At 33.5% G+C, this 18,323-nt stretch overlaps 2 protein-coding genes across 3 annotated transcripts in view; one reads left to right on the top strand and one right to left on the bottom strand.

Annotated features, from left to right (window-relative positions):
• LOC105173503 (nuclear pore complex protein NUP205) overlaps positions 1 to 9,938 on the bottom strand; it is a 43,231-nt gene extending 33,293 nt beyond the window's left edge. For both annotated transcript variants that reach the window (XM_011095262.2, XM_020697776.1), the window contains exons 1-10: positions 9,643 to 9,938; positions 8,973 to 9,068; positions 7,541 to 7,615; positions 7,147 to 7,251; positions 6,956 to 7,066; positions 3,783 to 3,942; positions 3,182 to 3,267; positions 2,242 to 2,364; positions 1,929 to 2,156; positions 607 to 696 (exon numbers count right to left, since the gene is read on the bottom strand). In XM_011095262.2, the coding sequence (XP_011093564.1) occupies positions 607 to 696; positions 1,929 to 2,156; positions 2,242 to 2,364; positions 3,182 to 3,267; positions 3,783 to 3,942; positions 6,956 to 7,066; positions 7,147 to 7,251; positions 7,541 to 7,615; positions 8,973 to 9,068; positions 9,643 to 9,783 (1,215 nt within the window). In that variant the 5' untranslated portion in view covers positions 9,784 to 9,938. The remainder of the gene's footprint in view (positions 1 to 606; positions 697 to 1,928; positions 2,157 to 2,241; positions 2,365 to 3,181; positions 3,268 to 3,782; positions 3,943 to 6,955; positions 7,067 to 7,146; positions 7,252 to 7,540; positions 7,616 to 8,972; positions 9,069 to 9,642) is intronic.
• Positions 12,940 to 17,649, top strand: LOC105173501 (2-alkenal reductase (NADP(+)-dependent)). The gene is made up of 5 exons (XM_011095260.2): positions 12,940 to 13,437; positions 13,661 to 13,838; positions 15,730 to 15,896; positions 16,381 to 16,463; positions 17,143 to 17,649. Exons 1-5 carry the CDS (start codon positions 13,207 to 13,209, stop codon positions 17,519 to 17,521), a joined length of 1,038 nt encoding a protein of 345 aa, XP_011093562.1. The 5' UTR covers positions 12,940 to 13,206; the 3' UTR covers positions 17,522 to 17,649.

Here is an 18,323-nt window from a genome sequence, read left to right as displayed (position 1 = left end):
ACCTGGAGGGAATTTGTTCACCAGTGACCACATAAACCCCCAACTCTATTATTCTCCACTTGACAATCAGCCTTAACTTCAGTAACTTGCACCCTTTTGGTTATCAATCCCATGAATCAGAAACATAAATAAAACATACGATAAAACTACAAACTTGTACCACATTTGAAGAAGCTAAAACCATAAATAAAACATACGATAAAACTACAAACTTGTACCACATTTGAAGAAGCTAAAACATTTAAGCCAACTTAGTTCTCAATATTCAATGAAGATTGATGCATGACATCAAACAAATCATAATCAACTAACCTTGTCTCTGGCAAGTGGATGAGAAAGAAAGCATGTCATTTGCTTGTGAAGATAAGCATTGTACATGTAGTAGACCATATCCTCATCATCATTCTGCATGAAAAGACACAACTGCAATTGATCGCCAGCCCAAGGACATAGATATAGAAAAACAAATCAGAAACATAAATAAAACATACGATAAAACTACAAACTTGTACCACATTTGAAGAAGCTAAAACATTTAAGCCAACCGAGTTCTCAATATTCAATGAAGATTGATGCATGACAGCAAACAAATCATAATCAACTAACCTTGTCTCTGGCAAGTGGATGAGAAAGAAAGCATGTCATTTGCTTGTGAAGATAAGCATTGTACATGTAGACCATATCCTCATCATCATTCTGCATGATAAGACACAACTGAAATTGATGGCCAGCCCAAGGACATAGATATAGAAAAACAATCTAAGAGCTACTTAAGGTCAACCAAATATCAATTTAGATAAAGGTGGTGCCACTTGTCTTATTAAGGAAACGGATGATATAGTATAGCCTTAAGATTCAAGCATGAAATGCAAATGTACGTGTATAGCAAGGGAGACACCAACTTAAGAAAGAAAAGAAATAAGGGGATAAAACTCAGCACCAATTATAGCAATATTTACTTAAGTTCTGGAGAGCATTCGCACTAGTGGTCAACTTAATATGTTCTAAAAATTCAAAGGTCGGTATCTAATAATTTAATTAAGGTGCAGAACAGATCAGACAAGTCATTGGTTTTGGTTAAACAGTCCGCAGCGAATTAGTACACGCGAGACTTGAGAATATAGGAATAGAGTTCCTTAGGTGTGAATAAAATGGAATGAAGCAAAAAGCATAAGAGAAGTTTTAATATATGCATAACATGTTTCAAAGCCTTCAGTTACTAAACGCAAATTCCGAGCAAGAACCATCCTTCAGTTTTTATTGGAGGGGATGAAACAAAAGGAAGAAAATAAAGGAAAAAGAAATAAATTTTCTTTCAAAAAAAAAAATACTGATATTCTTCACTTTTGCTGAAGTTCACTTATCAAACTTTCCATTACTTCAAGTCATTCCAATGGAGCAAGTCATAAACCAACCTTCAGGATTGGTGTATGCTACAGGAAACAACTAATCAGGCCCAGATGTAGCCAAGTAATTAAACAGAACTATCCTCAACGTAAGAATTGCATGATGCAGACACCTCTACCGAATCAGGTACACACCTTCAAGCACTAAGTTACGTAAACAATAACATCAACACATCACAAAGAGCCTCCTCAACCGCAAGCCTACTTTCCCAAAGGTTGAAGCCAATTCAAAACAAGATGGTACCATCAAATGTTGCGTCCATCCCTAACTTTCTTAGGATGAAAGAACTCACTACTTCTAGCTAGGTTCTGGAGATTGCATAAAAGCAAATGTTTTTCTATAAAGAATTCATCCACAGAGAACAAATGGGGTTTGACACAACATCAGTTTAGGACTAGTCATGATTCAGGAAACCAGGAAGTTTTCATTGATTAAAATTAAATGAAGGCGCTTGCAATACTTACCACCTCTGGTGTCAAATTAGCTTTCAAAATTAGCTTTCAGAAAGATTAATGACCAACCTGATATGCTGCTGTATGAAAGATCTTATCCAGCCAAAACTGGAAAACGTTATTGGCAAAAACAACGTCCAAACATGAGCAAACACTTTTCATATCATTAGACAAAGTACTAGTCAGTGCCTCCTTTGCATCATTTCCATCTTGTACCATAATCAAATGTACAACCCATGCAAGCCTTACACAATCAACAAAGCCTTCAACTACAGTATCATTTCCAGCAACCATCACCTGGAAGAAGCACTAGAACCAGTAAGGTTCATAATGTCATAGACAGAGGTACATTGTCAAACAAATAGGTAACGTTTTATCATACAATCTCATGAAATTCACGCCTAAAAGAAGCATCCTGGGACAAGACAGGCGCTTTGTTCGGTACTGTGCTCAAAGCATCTGATATGAAAGCGATGACAAGAGAGAATAGAAGGCTATATGCTATCTGCACAAACAGAGAGGACTTTGCATTATCAGTAATAACAGAAAAATGACATAAACAGGAGAGACGCATTCAAAAGTTTCCTAACCAAACAAGAATCAAAAATGAAAAAGGAAGGAAAAAGCAAGCAAGTGTAAATAAACAATTCCATTTTTCCACAACAGATACTAGTTTATTGATGGAGGAACTTTTGGCTCTAGCAGATTCATGTTCCACGTAAATATGAAACTTACAGTGCTTTTGTATATAAAATAAATCGAGATGACCATAAACCATATTGCCAGAAATTGGTTGAATACTTGCAGAAAAATCATACCATGAAGAAATCTATAAGCAAAATTTCATGGTAAGCCTATAAGAATGCATATTCTTTCTATATGCTCATCAGCAAATATAAACTAGAATATACCGAATGTACGCTAGAACATACAGAAGTTCCCACGCTATTAGAAAAGGAGTACCGGTCCATCAATTCTTTGTTCTCACTTCTCAGTGTGTATTGACATTATATAACTGTATTTAACCTATGTAATTAGTACAGTGGGATCGATTTCTGTAATAAACATAAATAAATCTCAGTCAAAGGAAGAAAATAAATTTAATGTACACGTTCATAGTAATGGCCGAGGGAAACTTGAAAGAGCACTAAATCAGCATAGATTAGGAAAAGGATAATCTCTCCGAGATACATAGACAACTGAAATCAATGTTATGTGAGTACATTTGAACTGCATGCACCTAATGTATAACCAAACTCTGAAATGCCTTACTGCAACTAAGGTGCCCTACAAAATACAGAACATGATAAGAAGATACGGACCTGATGCTTCAAGGAGTCCAAACCCCCACTGAGTTCCGCGGCACTCTCTTTCAAAGCAGAAAATATGTCTTTGATGTCTTTAGAGCCTGCAGGAAGCAAATGCTATCAGATCATTTATGCCAGTTCTTACAACATGTTGAGCACCCCTCCTATCCTAGCTCTTTTAGAATCACTTCATTTATCACATTGAAGCATGAGAGAGAAATCATCCAGCTGTTCATGACAAATCACAGGCAGCAAACCAAGAGGAATATATTTAACAATAACTATCTCTGTTCAGGTGGTTCTGTTTGGTAGTATATCAAGGCAAGCATGCCATCTGTTCAGTTCCTTTAAGAAATTAGTGAAGCAGCAAGAACAGAAAATGACATGTTCTGAAGTAAATATGGCTAAACCCAAAAGAAAAGAAGTAGAAGCCCAAAACAATATTACATACTGCACGGATTTGATAGAGCATCAAGGAAGGAAACAATCTTATAATCACTCAATATATAAAGTTCATAACAGCTCAAGGAAACTTCAATAATATTTCAGCCCCAACTCAAAGGAGACATTAAACTTTTCTGTCAATCCAGCAACATATATTCTTTTTGAAGCTTACTCGGTCGCTCGACCAAAATTGAAAGAACAAGGCAATGACCAAGAATGAGCCTTTCCCTAGAAATCACAGCTTTTCTTTCCACTAGAGCACCCTTTGAGTCAAGAAAGTAGCTCTCGCAACTGGGCCCGCCTAAACCCCTTGGCTCTTCTCTACTGAGTTCCTAGTTAAAATGAAGAAGACAACAATGAAGAGGTTTAAGAAGAGAATAAGATGATGTATGAACATGAAGAAGAGAGTAACAGAAACTGGGAAAATCCAGAAAAAGTGGAATAATGTAAATGGAAATCGAAGGAAAATAAAAAAGAAACAGAAGAAAGGAACTGTAACCTTCATTGATTCACACGTACTGGTAATATAACTTATCAAACACATCATCTTACGCAGGGTCCTTGTGATAACTCATGACAACTGCAATTTTCTAAGGCAAAACTTGGCTATGGCAGAAGTCCTAACCTATCAAGAAAACAATAGAAGTCCTATGGTTGCAACACTTACGCACATTGCAACAGAAGTTGATAGTGAGAATTCATGGTCCTTGCAAATTTTACTGTACCAAAACCAACCAAAGTGTTGCCTTCATAATAAACTTTCTAACATGTATGAGTTACTGCAGCAATTATTTTCATATGTTCTTGCTCTTTAAAGCTTGATATCAACAAAAATGCTGGTACTGGACCAGTCTATATGCAACTTGATTAAACATCTTGTATCTCATGCTATACATAAATGCCATAGTTATTACTTTTTGTCCCCAAGCTCAATGGTTAAGGTCCATTTATAAAGTCTAATTCTAATTAGATTACGAAAATGCTGTATGTAGCAATTTACATGTGAATACTTGCTATATTTCTACATACTCGCCGATAGAGTGACATAAGAAATTGTTAATATAAACTACCTAAGTTTTAAGTTTTAGAAATTATCTTAGTCTTTGCAATTGAAATTTTAAATTGAATCATTCTTTATTTCTACAAACGAAGCCGAAAATGAACATTTGACATGGAAATACTATACAATTTTTAAGGTTAAACTACTACTGCGTCCAAATCAAAAAATTTATGTCTGTTAATGCTGGATGCAGCTCTACTTTTATTGATGTATCTGCTTCTAAATTGATACCACCTTTTGTAGGTTAATCTTTAAAAGACAGTTAACCTTTGAATATCTAATTAAAGCTTTATATGTTTCTATAATATTGAATCATATATGAATTATTTGATTAAAACTTACAAATAAAATTGATACTTGATCGGTGTTCTTTATTAGGACTAACTTATAATCTACATTGAAGTCATGGAAGAAATGGTAGATTGATTCATTATGGCATAATAATACCTTCTTATATCACTGAAAATTTATAACAATAATAAGAACTATTTCTTTGCTAACATTAAATACGAAATAAAGCTAACCTAACTGTACCGTATGGAAACTGCGTGATACTGTCCTGATTCAACTAGTTCGGTTCAGTTTTCAACATCTAATACACTGCAATGATTTGTATAGTATCAAATTATGAATAAACTGGAAAAAACAAACCCTGTACTTAGCCAATAATACATAGGACTAAGCTGAAAATTCAGGTTTGTAAAGTAACCGGGTAAATTAGCTGATTGCTTAGGTTATCTAAATGGCCAAGTTGTCCATCAATTCTGTAAACATGTCTCAGATACACACCAAAGCTTGAAACAACTTATTTCTGGATGTATACTTTACCAACTAGGCAAAAAGAAGAAAACTAATTTATCAATACATATTAGTATGTTAACAATAACTAATAATGTATTATTTATCAATACAATATAACTAATTTTATCAATGTATTTATTACTTTCATGTTAACAGTAATGATATTGTTTCTTATCATTCAACTCTTTTTATTAAGTTAATTAACTACCAGATGATGATAATAGCAAGAAAATAAAAAACTTTAACCATATTACATATTACAAAAAAAAAAATAATTCTCTCTATATTTATTCTAATGTTAACAATAATTGATCCTTTTTGGTCAAATCTATTTCAATTTAAAATGCCAAGTAAGTTAGAAACACCTAGTGATGATAAAAATAAAAGTAACAATTTAATAGGGACTACTACGAAAAATCTTCATTTTCCATTTCGCAATTGTGCTAGTTAATTTTGTCTTTTCCCATGCTTCATTTGTTCTCTTGACCAAACTAACTAACAATCCTTATTAGTTGATAGCAATAACTTTTGTTTTGCACTAACTAATTACTAAAAAACATTAATCAGTATCTTATATGATTAATCCTCTTACTATTAAGAATAATTCACTGATCTTCTCGCAGACTGTATAAGTAGTAATAGCAGTAATAATGATGATAATAATAATATATGTGCAATTATTATTATTATTAATCAATTCATAATAATATTAGTCACTGTTGGTATTATTACGTTGATCTATTAATATTAACAATAATATGAGTATTCTCACTAATAGTAGTTATCATTATGCTTATTAATATTAGTATCCTTTTTCTGACAAAAGTTTTGGTATTTTTGTTGGTCATACTGTAGTGGTAGTATTAGTTTATCATACATTATTAATGTATACATATATATTCTCACAGCAAATTTCAATTAATTATACAGGATAAAGTAAAATAATCTGAACAGCAAAGAAATTAACTACACTAATTAAGTTATTAGTTCCCAATATTCTTTTCAGTATTGAAGTTTTTATTCAAGAGGCGAAACTGTCTAACTGAAGTTCAATATATTTTTTAACAAAATGTAAAGCAATAATAAGGATACAATGATAGTTTCCATCTTTTGTTTCTAGCTTACTTTCACAGGAAAACTCGCACAAGCAGGTATAGCAAGACAAGTACTGCCTGCCCTAATACAAGCTTCAATCTGAAAATCACTGAACATAAGTTTCTGCAATTAGGTCCTCAATGTGCTTCCTAACTACACAATATGCTTCCAACAAATAAAAGTGCAGTTCTTCCAGTCTAAGAAGCTCAACAAAATATAAAAGTAGAAGGATGAGAACACAACTAAAACACTGGAACTGGAAATTATTTCATTCCTATAAATAAATCTTAGAAAAACAAGATTAAAACCTTTATAGTGAAAATTAATTACTCTTTAATTCCCGAAAAATCAGGTCTTCCAAAATAAATCTAGGAACACAAGGGTAGAACCTTTATGAGTGAAACCAAATGCTGTCTAAGCCCAGAAGAAATGAGGTCTTCCAAATAACTTTGAATGTCAGTAACAAGATCAACGTCAAGACCCTGGTCAAGAACAACAGCCTGCAAAAGAACCAGAAATGATAGCTAAAAGAACATATTAAAATTCTCTTATAAGGCGTGAAACTAACAAGAAACAATACCCTCAATAGTGTGTAAATTGCTGTCAGTAGATCTCTTCTCTCTGTATACCAAAGTCCCGCAGCAAGACGAAAAATTTCTAATGGCTCTCGACCTAGCAATCCCCACTGAAAGAAAAAATATAATACTATCAAGAACAATAGGAACACTGAGATGTAACTGCAAGTCAATTAGTAACTGCAAAATGTCTGAATTAATGGGAGCCTTTTGGCTCCTGGAAAAATCCCATTCCCCTTTTCCAGTCCTTTTCCCCCTTTTGTGAAAGCCTGCTTATATATTAATTAATAGATATTGGCAGTTATGATTAAAAACTTTAAAATTCGACCCGTTATAGCTGGAAGGGATACTAACTATGTCACGATAGGGTAACTGGACCAGAGGATATCAGATAATTACCTCTTGATTGGCAGAAACAATCAAATGCACGCAGTCTATTTCATTGAGATGGAGATCTTCACTCAATTTTAAAGCCTAAGGAAAACAAGAACAAGTAATTAAAATATAAAGCTTAAAACAGGTCAGGAGTTGGAGCAAATGCTCTTATTGGAGCAGAAAACAAACAGCAACATACTCTGGCACTGGATATGTAAAAAGAAGGATATGTAGATTATATGCGAACCACTTTAGGTTTGATAGAAACAGGTAAACAACAAATGCAGGATTGAAGAGTGCAAGTAAGCACCAAAAGAGTTAACCTACAATTCAAAAAGACTGGTAACACATAATAACTTTTGTCCACCAAGTTTAGCTCAATAAGAGCAACCAAACAAATCCTAGTAGCCCCCCTCCCAAAAAAACGGAAAATAACTCTTAAAACATAATTCTACAGCACTTGATAGAACTACCAATGACTCCCAACCGCAGCCTCACCCCAAAAAAGTCATAGGAAACAGAAAGTCCTGCACCCTACAAGTCAAAGTTAATCAGAACGCAAGCCAAGCTAGTTCCACTTCTGTTTTTTGGCCTGGCGTAAACCTAAGATGGGACCTAAAGCAGTGCTGCATCTAGATGCCAAATGCAAAGTCACTTATCCAGAAGTTCTTCATGGTCTGATAATAAAGAGACTACTACTGCCTTCTTTTAAATACTATCACCAAATATAACATTTTTCTAAGATAGTAAACCTAACATTAGCAATTCTTATGGTAATCAGGTAATTTACATCTTTGCTCCCTCAACTTTTCATCACGCTACATCCACATGCTCATATATCCAGTATCAATTTTCATATCCAACTCTAGTTAGATGGAAGTTCTCTTGAAAGCAAAATCTGGGCATGTCTGGCATTTCCTTGTTCTTTCCAGAATATTGATTTTGCAAGATAACAAAGGAAAGGATAGGAAGACTCGAAATTGAGATGATGTTTGCATTGTCATGCACACTATGCCATCATGTACACTGATGGACATAGAAATGGGACAGGGAAGACACATTGATATTTAGTTTGGAAACATATGATTTCAGATCAAAACAAACTAATGAAATATACAATAAAACCTGTATATTTGCATGCGTGCTGGGAAACGTATATGCTACTAGGTCATAGCCGTAGGTAATCATTTTATTATAAGTGATCTGTTAAGAACTATAAGGTTTTTGCAGTATACAGAATCTTGCATACACGTAAGTGCCAAAAAGCTTAAATCAAGCACCATGTTCACCTTATTCACAATTTTAGCCTTTTAGCATTTAAAATATCTTATACATGTCAGCACCAAAACTGTAGGATCAAAGGTATGCCTTTCATTTATTTACTTCAATGTAATAACTTCTAATTCAGCACAGGGAATATAAAATAATGGAGAAAAAAAGAGAGATGGAAACTTACTATTTGAACATCCTGATCGTCAAGTGAGATTGGACCAGCGTCTGGCAGTCTCACTTCTTTCGACTGGACTTGAGCTCTGTCTGATGGCTTTGGAGGCTAGAAATTGTGACGAGAAAAGAGAAATAAATAACTCCATTGAAACGACATCAGAGATAATGATGGTAGCTGGATGGATAGAAACCCAGGCATTAATTTTAATTTCTCTTAAACCAGCAATAAGAATACATGCAAACAATGAGGAACAGATATCAGAATTTACATTTTTTAATCTGATACTTCCTCCAATTATATTAGCATATAATTGATAGACTGATGGCAAAAACCTGGCAAATTTTATTCTTTTACAACCAGATATAGTCACTGAGTTTTATTTAAAAGCATGCGCAAAATGACCTGACATTTCTGAATATGAAACTACCTGCAATTATTCTATTACTGAAGCATTTAACTGGAACAGAATCACTAAAACCAAAATCCTCCAGCACAAGACTGAAAAATCTAATTTCTGAAGATAAGTATCATATCCAAATAAATACACCTGCTTATCACTACGCAAGAAGGATGATTTTAATTAAAAAGAAAAGCAAAAATAAAAGAAACTTCTTTTAAGCAAAACATACACACGAACACACACATGTACGTGTGTATATATATATGAGTAGGAATATACCGGGTAGGAGAGTAGAGCCTTGAAGGAAGGGAGAGATTGCCGAATGGCGTGAATTAGCTCGATTCTCTGGGCCGCTGTGGGCGGAGACCGCGCCAGTAAAGTCGATTCGATTACCGATAAGAGTTGCTTGGGTGACACCATTGCCCGTCTTCGTTGATGCACAAAGAAAATGGAGATTTTGAGAAAATTGGAGGCTCCTTTCTGCTCCCCTTGAGCAAATGGTGGGAGAAGAGTGTTCAAGGGCGGGAAAAGCCCTAATTGAGGGTTTAAGAGAGACTCGCTGTTGGGGCAACGCAGACGCAAAATATATTGCATAAAAACTAGGGGTACGTGGCACGCTCGTTGTGTGCATAAACATATTTTATGTTTAATAAATAAAATAAAATTAATACATGAATAATAAATTATTTAAAATTTTAGAAAATAGATAAATACTCATGAAAACCTGAATAATACATAATATTTTGGAGAGAGGAAAACAAAAGAAAGAAAGAAATGGAGACAATTCCTTGGAGGATAAAAAAATAATAATTAGCATAACTAATTTAAATTTTGAAAATTAATTATTATTTCATTTTTAAGGAAATTGTGAGAAATTATGAATAAAGAGTGAGAGGGGAAAGGGATATGTGGCGTTTTATTTTTTTATTTTTTACTTTGTTATTATTTTTGGAGTTTATAAGTTTCTAAAAAAAAGAGAGAGTTGAGATAAATGGGAAAGAGGAAGTTGAGAAGAGAGAGAAAAAGAAAATCAATAAAAATATTAAAAGAATAATGACAAACCATAATTATTGAAGACACAAAATGATGTTTTTTTGTCAAAAGAAAAAGAAAAGACACAGAAGTATGTTCTCCAATGATATAAAGTTATGGATAATATAAAGACGATTAATTAATGGGATAATTACATTTTTCTTCTTTGAAGTTTGGTGTAATTATACATAAATTTATTTTAATTAGGAAAATTATATTTGTTATATGAATTTTACTAATGCCTTTTGAATTTGGTATTTTGTAGATGACCTGCTGATAGGACTGTACCGATGAGTCCATGTTCCCGGTCTTCAACATGTGGGCTGGCAAATATATTCGAAAAAAGTTCGTCGTCGCCTGGAGGGAGCTGTCAAGCCACTTTGACTGGCTAACGACGTATGGCTCTAGCTCCAAGCCTACTTGGCAGGGCAGACTTTCAAAAGGAGTCCGCGAAGAATAAGGCGAACCCGACGGCATCCTCTAGTGTGTACCGTGGGGGATTCTCCTCTATCGGCATGCACAAGAGGAAGATGATAAAGTACATTACATTATTTTTTAAGTTTTATCATTATTTTATAAATATTATGCTAATTGTTTTATTTTTCTACAGGAGGCAGAGCTCGGATGGCCGCCTAAGAAAAAAGCGGATGGTGGCTGGACCGGCCTGAGGGCGGTTGTGGTAGTGGTAAGTTAATTAGTAATTTTATTTTTTTTAAATAATTTTAATGTAAAGTTCTAATAATTTTGTTTGTTTCACGAGACTTTTGTAGAAGCTGATAGAGGATCATTAGCCCAGCCCACGACCAAGGACCACGATACCCCGACCAAATTGGAGGTTTCAGTAGCGATGCTCGAGCAGCAGCTGTTGCTGGCTGTAGTCGGGGACAAGAATAAAGGTCGTGTATTCGATATTGGTTTTGAGGCCCATGTCTTCACCGGACCTACACATCACCGTCGCCACCTGCATCGACACTGCCACAACCAAGCCCAACTACGGAGGAATGCATCGGCCGGCAACCCGCCTAGTGCCCCAGCACAACCTCCGACAAACCCCCCGGGCCAAACGATGACGATATGAACGACGCTGACGAGGAGGGTTTAGATTAGGTTTTATTTATTTTTTATATTGTAATTGGATAATATTTCATATCAATATAATATTTTTTCATAAATTATTCATGTCTCATAATGTTTATTACATTCCATTATTTCATATTTGTTCAATTAATTAAATTCATAATTTTTTTTATTAAATTAAATTTATTAAAAATATATAAATTATATTATTTTTTAAAATTTACTATATCAATTAAATTATTTATTAAGATTTTTAAATATATAATTTAAATTATCAGCATAAATTTTATTATAAAATAAAAAAATTAGAATGATTTTAGCAATTGTAAAGAAAATGTTATAAATTTAAAAAAAGACACCGTTCCTAAAACCATTTCGAAAATAATTCTAAATACGTGTTTCTAAATAGGCTTGACCATTTCTAAATGTATTGCAACGTAAACTAATTCAAGCACCACATTGTGTTCCAGAAAAGATTTCTAGAACAATTGCAAAAGACTGCTCCAAACAAAAAAAAAAAGGTCATGCCTAATAGAATTTCAAATTTAGATCACAATACAATTTCAATTACCACTCTTAAATACATCACTAGGACAAATACATATCGTTCCAAAGATCAGGCATAAGTATTGCTATTATTGTTCCAATATAACCGGAATTAAAATACATAACCGTTTCAAAATTTATTCAATGTGTTCCAATGAAAAATATATCTTCTTATATTCGGTTTCAAAAAATAGGAACGGTCATCATCAGTGTGATACAATATCCATTCCAATTGGAACGGTCCTTCACCAGTCGTTCCTAAATTTTTGTAACGCCGTCTATAACAAAAGAACGTAAACCGTTCCAGAATCCAATTCAAAATGATTTTTTTTAATTTATGACCGTGCCAAAAACCAAAAACACCGTGCCTAAACCCCCCTCCCCCAAAATCCCTCATTTTTTGTAGCGAGAATATATCTTTAACATATGTGGACAAAATAGTCTTTAAACAATCAAGCTGGTTTCAAAGTGATTTTTCTCCAAACACTACTCAATTTAATTTTTATCTATTTTTTAGTTTTTTTAACAAACACTACCCACTTTTAATTCTGCTATCACTTCCAACCTTTTCTAAAAATCACTTCTCTAATAATTTTTTTTACAAACACTCCCTATATAATAATCCACCTATCATCCTACAACTTTGTTGGTGTGCATGGCACTACCCCAAGTAAAACTCCAAAAGCAACTGATATTCCCGTGCCGACAGTATTAGATAGTTATCTGTTATTTTCTCTTCCTTTTGGCCACTACAAAAAGGAAACAAACCAAGGAACTACATTGACGTCATATGTGTTATTATTTTCTTTTCGTTCTTTCATAGCCTCCACCAACTCCCTAAAGCATCCAATTTCTCTCCTCTCTTCGTTATTCCCTTTTGTCTTCTCCGAAGGTTTTCTAGTGCTCACCGTCATCCTTATTGGGTTCAACGATATAGAATTGTTTATACAATTAGTAGTAGTCCTGAAATAACATATGTATTCTATTAATGTATGAGAAATTCTAACCCGAATCTGACTTTATGATTGGTTTGATTCGATCAAACTTGATCCAGACATTTCTGTATGTATTTATGGCTGAGAACCGCATCTGCCTGATCATTAAAATGTGCCTGCGTTGCATGTAAACACTTACATAGCAAGAGAAACCCAATACTAGCAAGCAGTTCTTTCCAAAAACAGTGAAGCAATGGAGGAGGTGAAGAACAAGTTTGTATGCATCAAGCATCACATAAATGGATCACCAGATGAGTCCGACTTCGAGATCAAGACTGAAACGATTAGTTCGTGTGTGAGAAGCAAAGAGGTGCTTGTTAAGAACCTGTACGTGTCCGTCGATCCTTACCAGCTCAATCGTATGAAGAGCTACTGCTCCTCTCAGGCAGCCATAAGTTTCGCCACCGCCGTCACTCCCGGACACGTACGTAAAATTTCTGGTTCTCTTTCATTAATTACTAGATACGGTGGCACCCAATACCTGCGCGCATAACTTTTTATAATATTTTTACTTTATTAAAGCTCATATTTTGTTCATTTATATTAAATTAAAAATAACACTTTGTGGAATATATGTTATATTAACAACGATGATTATATATATGCAAAACAAATACTAACATGTTATAATGCTCATGTTTTGACAGGGAATTGATGCGTACGGCGTAGGACGGGTGGTGGCGTCGGGGCGGGCGGAGTTGGCGAAGGATGAGCTGGTAGTTGGGTTGCTGACCTGGGGAGAGTACAGTATCATAGAAGAAGGCAGGTTATTGAACAAGCTGGATCCCATGGGCTTGCCTTTGCCTGCCTATGTCGGGGCTCTTGGTCAGCTTCCCATTCCATACACTTTTTCCAATTTTTCTAGGGTTAAATACAATTTACCCTTATATTAACGGAAGTGCAAAAAAGTTCTTATAAAAAAATAAAGTGCAATTTATCCTTTCGTGACAATAAAAAATGATAATATTTACCCCCTCCGAATGGAGATAAATTGAATTATTTTTTAAATCACAAGGGGGTAAATTGCATTTTATTTTACAGGGCTTTTTTGCACTTTTCCATTAACACAGGAGGTAAGTTGTATTTAACCCACTTTTCTATTTACCAATTCAATATTCGGCCTAATAAATTATAATCTAGTATATTAGCCATCGTAGCACGCCATCTCTGTGTGCATATAATAAATAATCTTTCAAACTTTAAAATATTTTATAAATAAGAGAAAAATATATATAAATACATTACATTAAGAAAAAAAAAGGAAATAACTAAATAATGAAAAAACTAAATTATCAGTTAATATAAAATTTAAAAATTTGAATTAATCAGTTATCAGTTGAAAAATATTTTTTACTTCATATTTATTTAGGGGGATAAATGTCACATGACGAATACTTTAGGGAGACAAAGTGTATTTTACCCTTATATTTATTTAGATAAATTCTAGCATATTCTAATTATTATTAAAATTAAATTATTATTTATTCTAAAAATATTTTAATAAACTTTGACCGAAAAAAGTAAGAAATAAATTTTAATTTTATTTCTATAATTTATCTCGAATGTAAATAACTATAATTTAAAAACTAATTTATTATTTAATAAAAAAAATTATCTAATACTTTTATTCAAAAAATAAAATTTACTTTTTATAGTTTGTGCTCAAATATTAATATATTTTTAGACCACATAATAATTTAATTTCAAAAATAGTAAAATCAATCCTGGAAATTATCTGAAATAAAAATAATTATAATTTTAGACTATTTATTATATATATTAAAATAAAATTTTCATAATATTTTTATTTTTGTAAAATAATAAAAAAAATCTTATAGTATGTGGTCAAAGTTGGTCAAAATATATTTTTTTCTTTTAATGGTACCAAAAAAGAACACATTTTTTTATCTTAATTGCCTTTAAATAAGGCATTTGAAGCCAAAATTAGTCAAAGTCATGTGCGTCAATAGGAGTTAACAGCCGTAAACAGTCACGTGCGAGGCACATGGCCCATGCTGTTAACTTGGGACCAAAAAAGCTTGTTTTTGTATTTTATAGTATCGAAAGTGACACTCGCCATAATTGTGGTACCAAAAGCAAAAATGACCCTTTTTTTTTAATGGGATTAAAAAAGAATTTTGCGCCTTTTATATTTGTAGGATTACAAAAGAGTTTTGTAATTTTTTGCCATTTTGCCATTTTTTATCCTTCAAGAGCCGGGTTTTGCAAAATTAATTGGAATAAATCATGCGCGCTTCACGTGGTTCATTTAAATTGGACTTTTGTTCTGATTGGCAATATGAATAATTTTTTTTTTATAGAAAAAAGTGACGTGACACATTATTTATTCCGACAATTTTTACAAAATTTGGCACCAAAAATACCAAAATTATGAAATATCAAAAAATTCCAACACTCTTTTGCAGTCTTAGAAAGATAAAGGATAAAAATATCAAAATCGCTAGGGACTCACAATTTATTCCGACGACTTTTGCAAAATTCGACACCAAAAAAATTAAAATCGTAAAATATCCAAAAGTTATACAACTATTTTACAACTCTAGAAGAACAAAAGATAAAAATAGCCTTTGAATATAGTATCAATAGCTATATTTGAACCTTAAAAGCGACCATGAATTAGTTATCATATGCTGTATATATTAGTTCATTGATGCATGCTGCATTATAGTATAAGAAAGAGATACAACGAATGCAGGATTTAGTGGACTTTCAGCGTATGGAGGGTTCTTTGAAATATGCAAGCCAAAAAAGGGAGAAAGTGTTTTTGTATCTGCAGCGTCTGGATCTGTAGGAAGTTTAGTTGGACAATACGCTAAGCTTTTTGGTTGCCATGTCGTTGGCTGTGCTGGTACCCAAAATAAGGTATTCCATTTCTTCTTGTCCCCGCCATTTTGCTCCCTCTTCTTTTTACTCTATATGTGATATTTGAAATGAGCAAAAGATCCCTTACGAAAAAAGAATTAGCAAATTACTCCTGTGTGTTTTTAAAAATGAAGTAAATTACTCTCCCATCAATGGTTTAGATTGGAGAATAATTTGCATCACTTTTCACGACACAGGAGGTAATATGCTATTGCTTTTGCACATTTTTTTTTTTTAATTATTTCTCATCTAACAAGAGGGTAAATTGTGTTTTTTCCAAAATTTATAAATAGAATGCATTAGGTGAGGCCATATTACTTTGTTTTCCAGTTAAATTTTTTGAATTACCACTATTAGCACCTTAATGTATATGGCCTATTATTAAATTATGAGTTTAACACATGAAATTGTTTATATTCTTAGAAGTTTAATAATTACACCCCTTTAATTAATTTCATGCTGCATTTGTGTCATATACATGTAGGTTGATTTGCTGAAGGAAAAACTTGGTTTTGATGATGCATTCAACTACAAGAATGAGAGCAATCTAAAGTCAGCTCTGAAAAGGTTTTAGCCAATCTTTTCCACTTTGATTTTTTCTAAGTTTGATTGAATCAAATCAATCACAAAGTAAGTGTGATACACTTGCTATGTTATTGGTCACTTTTTCTTAATTGTACACTAATCACAACCTGAGCTTGAATTTCCCAAAAAATTGAAGCTTGAGATATCTAAGCACGTTAAACTCTTGCACAAACTAGAAATTAATAACTTTCTCTTCAATTACTTCTTCTTCTTCCAAAAGTCCCTTCTCACAACGAAATTAGGGGTATTTATAATGTGTTAACAATAAATGCTTGGGGGTGAAAAATCAATTCTAGGTACGCCCTTACCTACCGCTAATTATGAGTACAATGTAGGGTTAATCTAATAATCACAAGATAATTTAAATATATCTCGTTGGCGCTTATGGAAAGGATTTGATTTCCTTTAGAACCACCATTTAACTTCTTTGTCTCCAACTATGTAGCATTCAAGTCATGCCCCTTCCTCGCCAGCATCTGCACATTTGTTGTAAGTGCTTGTCCATAGTTTCCAAATAGTGTTCGACCGTCATGAATAATGTACCCAGAGGACGGACACTAAAATCAGCTTCAGCCTGAACTACAATGGCTAAATTCATCCCTGATAATTCTTGCACTAGACTGTCAATTATAACAACTATATAACATGTTAATTACGACAGGTACTTCCCCCAGGGCATCGACATATACTTTGATAATGTGGGAGGAGAGATGCTGGAAGCAGCGGTGTCTAACATGAACTCGTTCGGTAGGGTGGCGGTGTGTGGCGCCATCTCTGAGTACACCGGCAACCAAAAGAGAGCAGCGCTGGAGATGCTGGACGTGGTGTACAAGAGGATCACCATTCAGGGATTTCTGGCTGCTGATTACCTCAAATGCTACGCAGAATTTATCTCGACCATGACTGACCTCCTCCGCTCCAGCAAAATGCAGGCACTTTGTGACATCTCGCACGGTGTGGAGAGTGTGCCTTGCGCGTTCGTAGGCCTCTTTCGTGGTGATAACATCGGGAAAACGATTGTGCAAATTGCTGATGAATGAGAAACCGGCTGCAATAGACTTTTCATAAAGGCAATTGCTAGGGAAGTTAAGTTGTACCATCCAGTCTATTGTATTTCTTCTTTCTCCAATCGTCTTCCTTCCAAGAACGCACTTAGCCATTTTCACCATAAGTTGAAGTTGCTTCCATCTATCACTAGAAAACGAATTACTATTGGCTATAATATTAATGGTTATGGCTAAAATCATGGTAATAATGTCAATTATGGTTAAACACAATTGATGCAAAAAACTAATTTTTTCATCATGAAAAAATTATTTACCACGATTCAGAGTCATTATCAAAACATTTATCATGGCTTTTAGCGACTTTCGAGAAAATCAGGCCAACAACCATTGTGTGGTTGTGGATAATAACTATTTGCTACAACTATATTAATCATGACAATTAACCATAATTAAATGTTATAATTCTTCTAGTGTATACGTAATTGTTACATTTTCCTTCCACTGTTTTCTTATTACTAAAGGTCACTGTAGTGTTGAGTTAAGATAATGGGGAAAAATGCAAACAATCCCTTGTAATATTATAAATGAGTAAATTACTCCTTTAAGCGGAAAAAAAAAGAGCACCTCTATGTATTTTTTATATAATAATTTACTTCCCTATATTTTTTAGAATGAAGCAATTTACATTCTTAAACAGGGAGGTAAATTGCTTCATTTTAAAAAAATATAGAGGGGTATAAATTGCTATTTTTTTTATAGGAATAATTTGTTCATTTGCAATATTAAGGGGTAAATACTATATATTCACCCTAAGATAGTGGGGTCAATTTCTGCA

The sequence above is a fragment of the Sesamum indicum genome, linkage group LG11 (assembly GCF_000512975.1).
Source record: "Sesamum indicum cultivar Zhongzhi No. 13 linkage group LG11, S_indicum_v1.0, whole genome shotgun sequence".
NCBI classification, from domain to species: Eukaryota; Viridiplantae; Streptophyta; class Magnoliopsida; order Lamiales; family Pedaliaceae; genus Sesamum; species Sesamum indicum.
This window is presented reverse-complemented; position numbering and strand designations above follow the sequence as displayed.

Bases quoted from the DNA above. Each gene is read 5' to 3' on its own strand.
- LOC105173501 (XM_011095260.2), top strand. From the start codon at position 13,207: ATGGAGGAGGTGAAGAACAAGTTTGTATGCATCAAGCATCACATAAAT. The intron at 13,839-15,729 runs GTCAGCTTCCCA...CAACGAATGCAG, and splicing joins TGCCTATGTCGGGGCTCTTG to GATTTAGTGGACTTTCAGCG. The intron at 16,464-17,142 runs GTTTTAGCCAAT...TAATTACGACAG, and splicing joins CTAAAGTCAGCTCTGAAAAG to GTACTTCCCCCAGGGCATCG.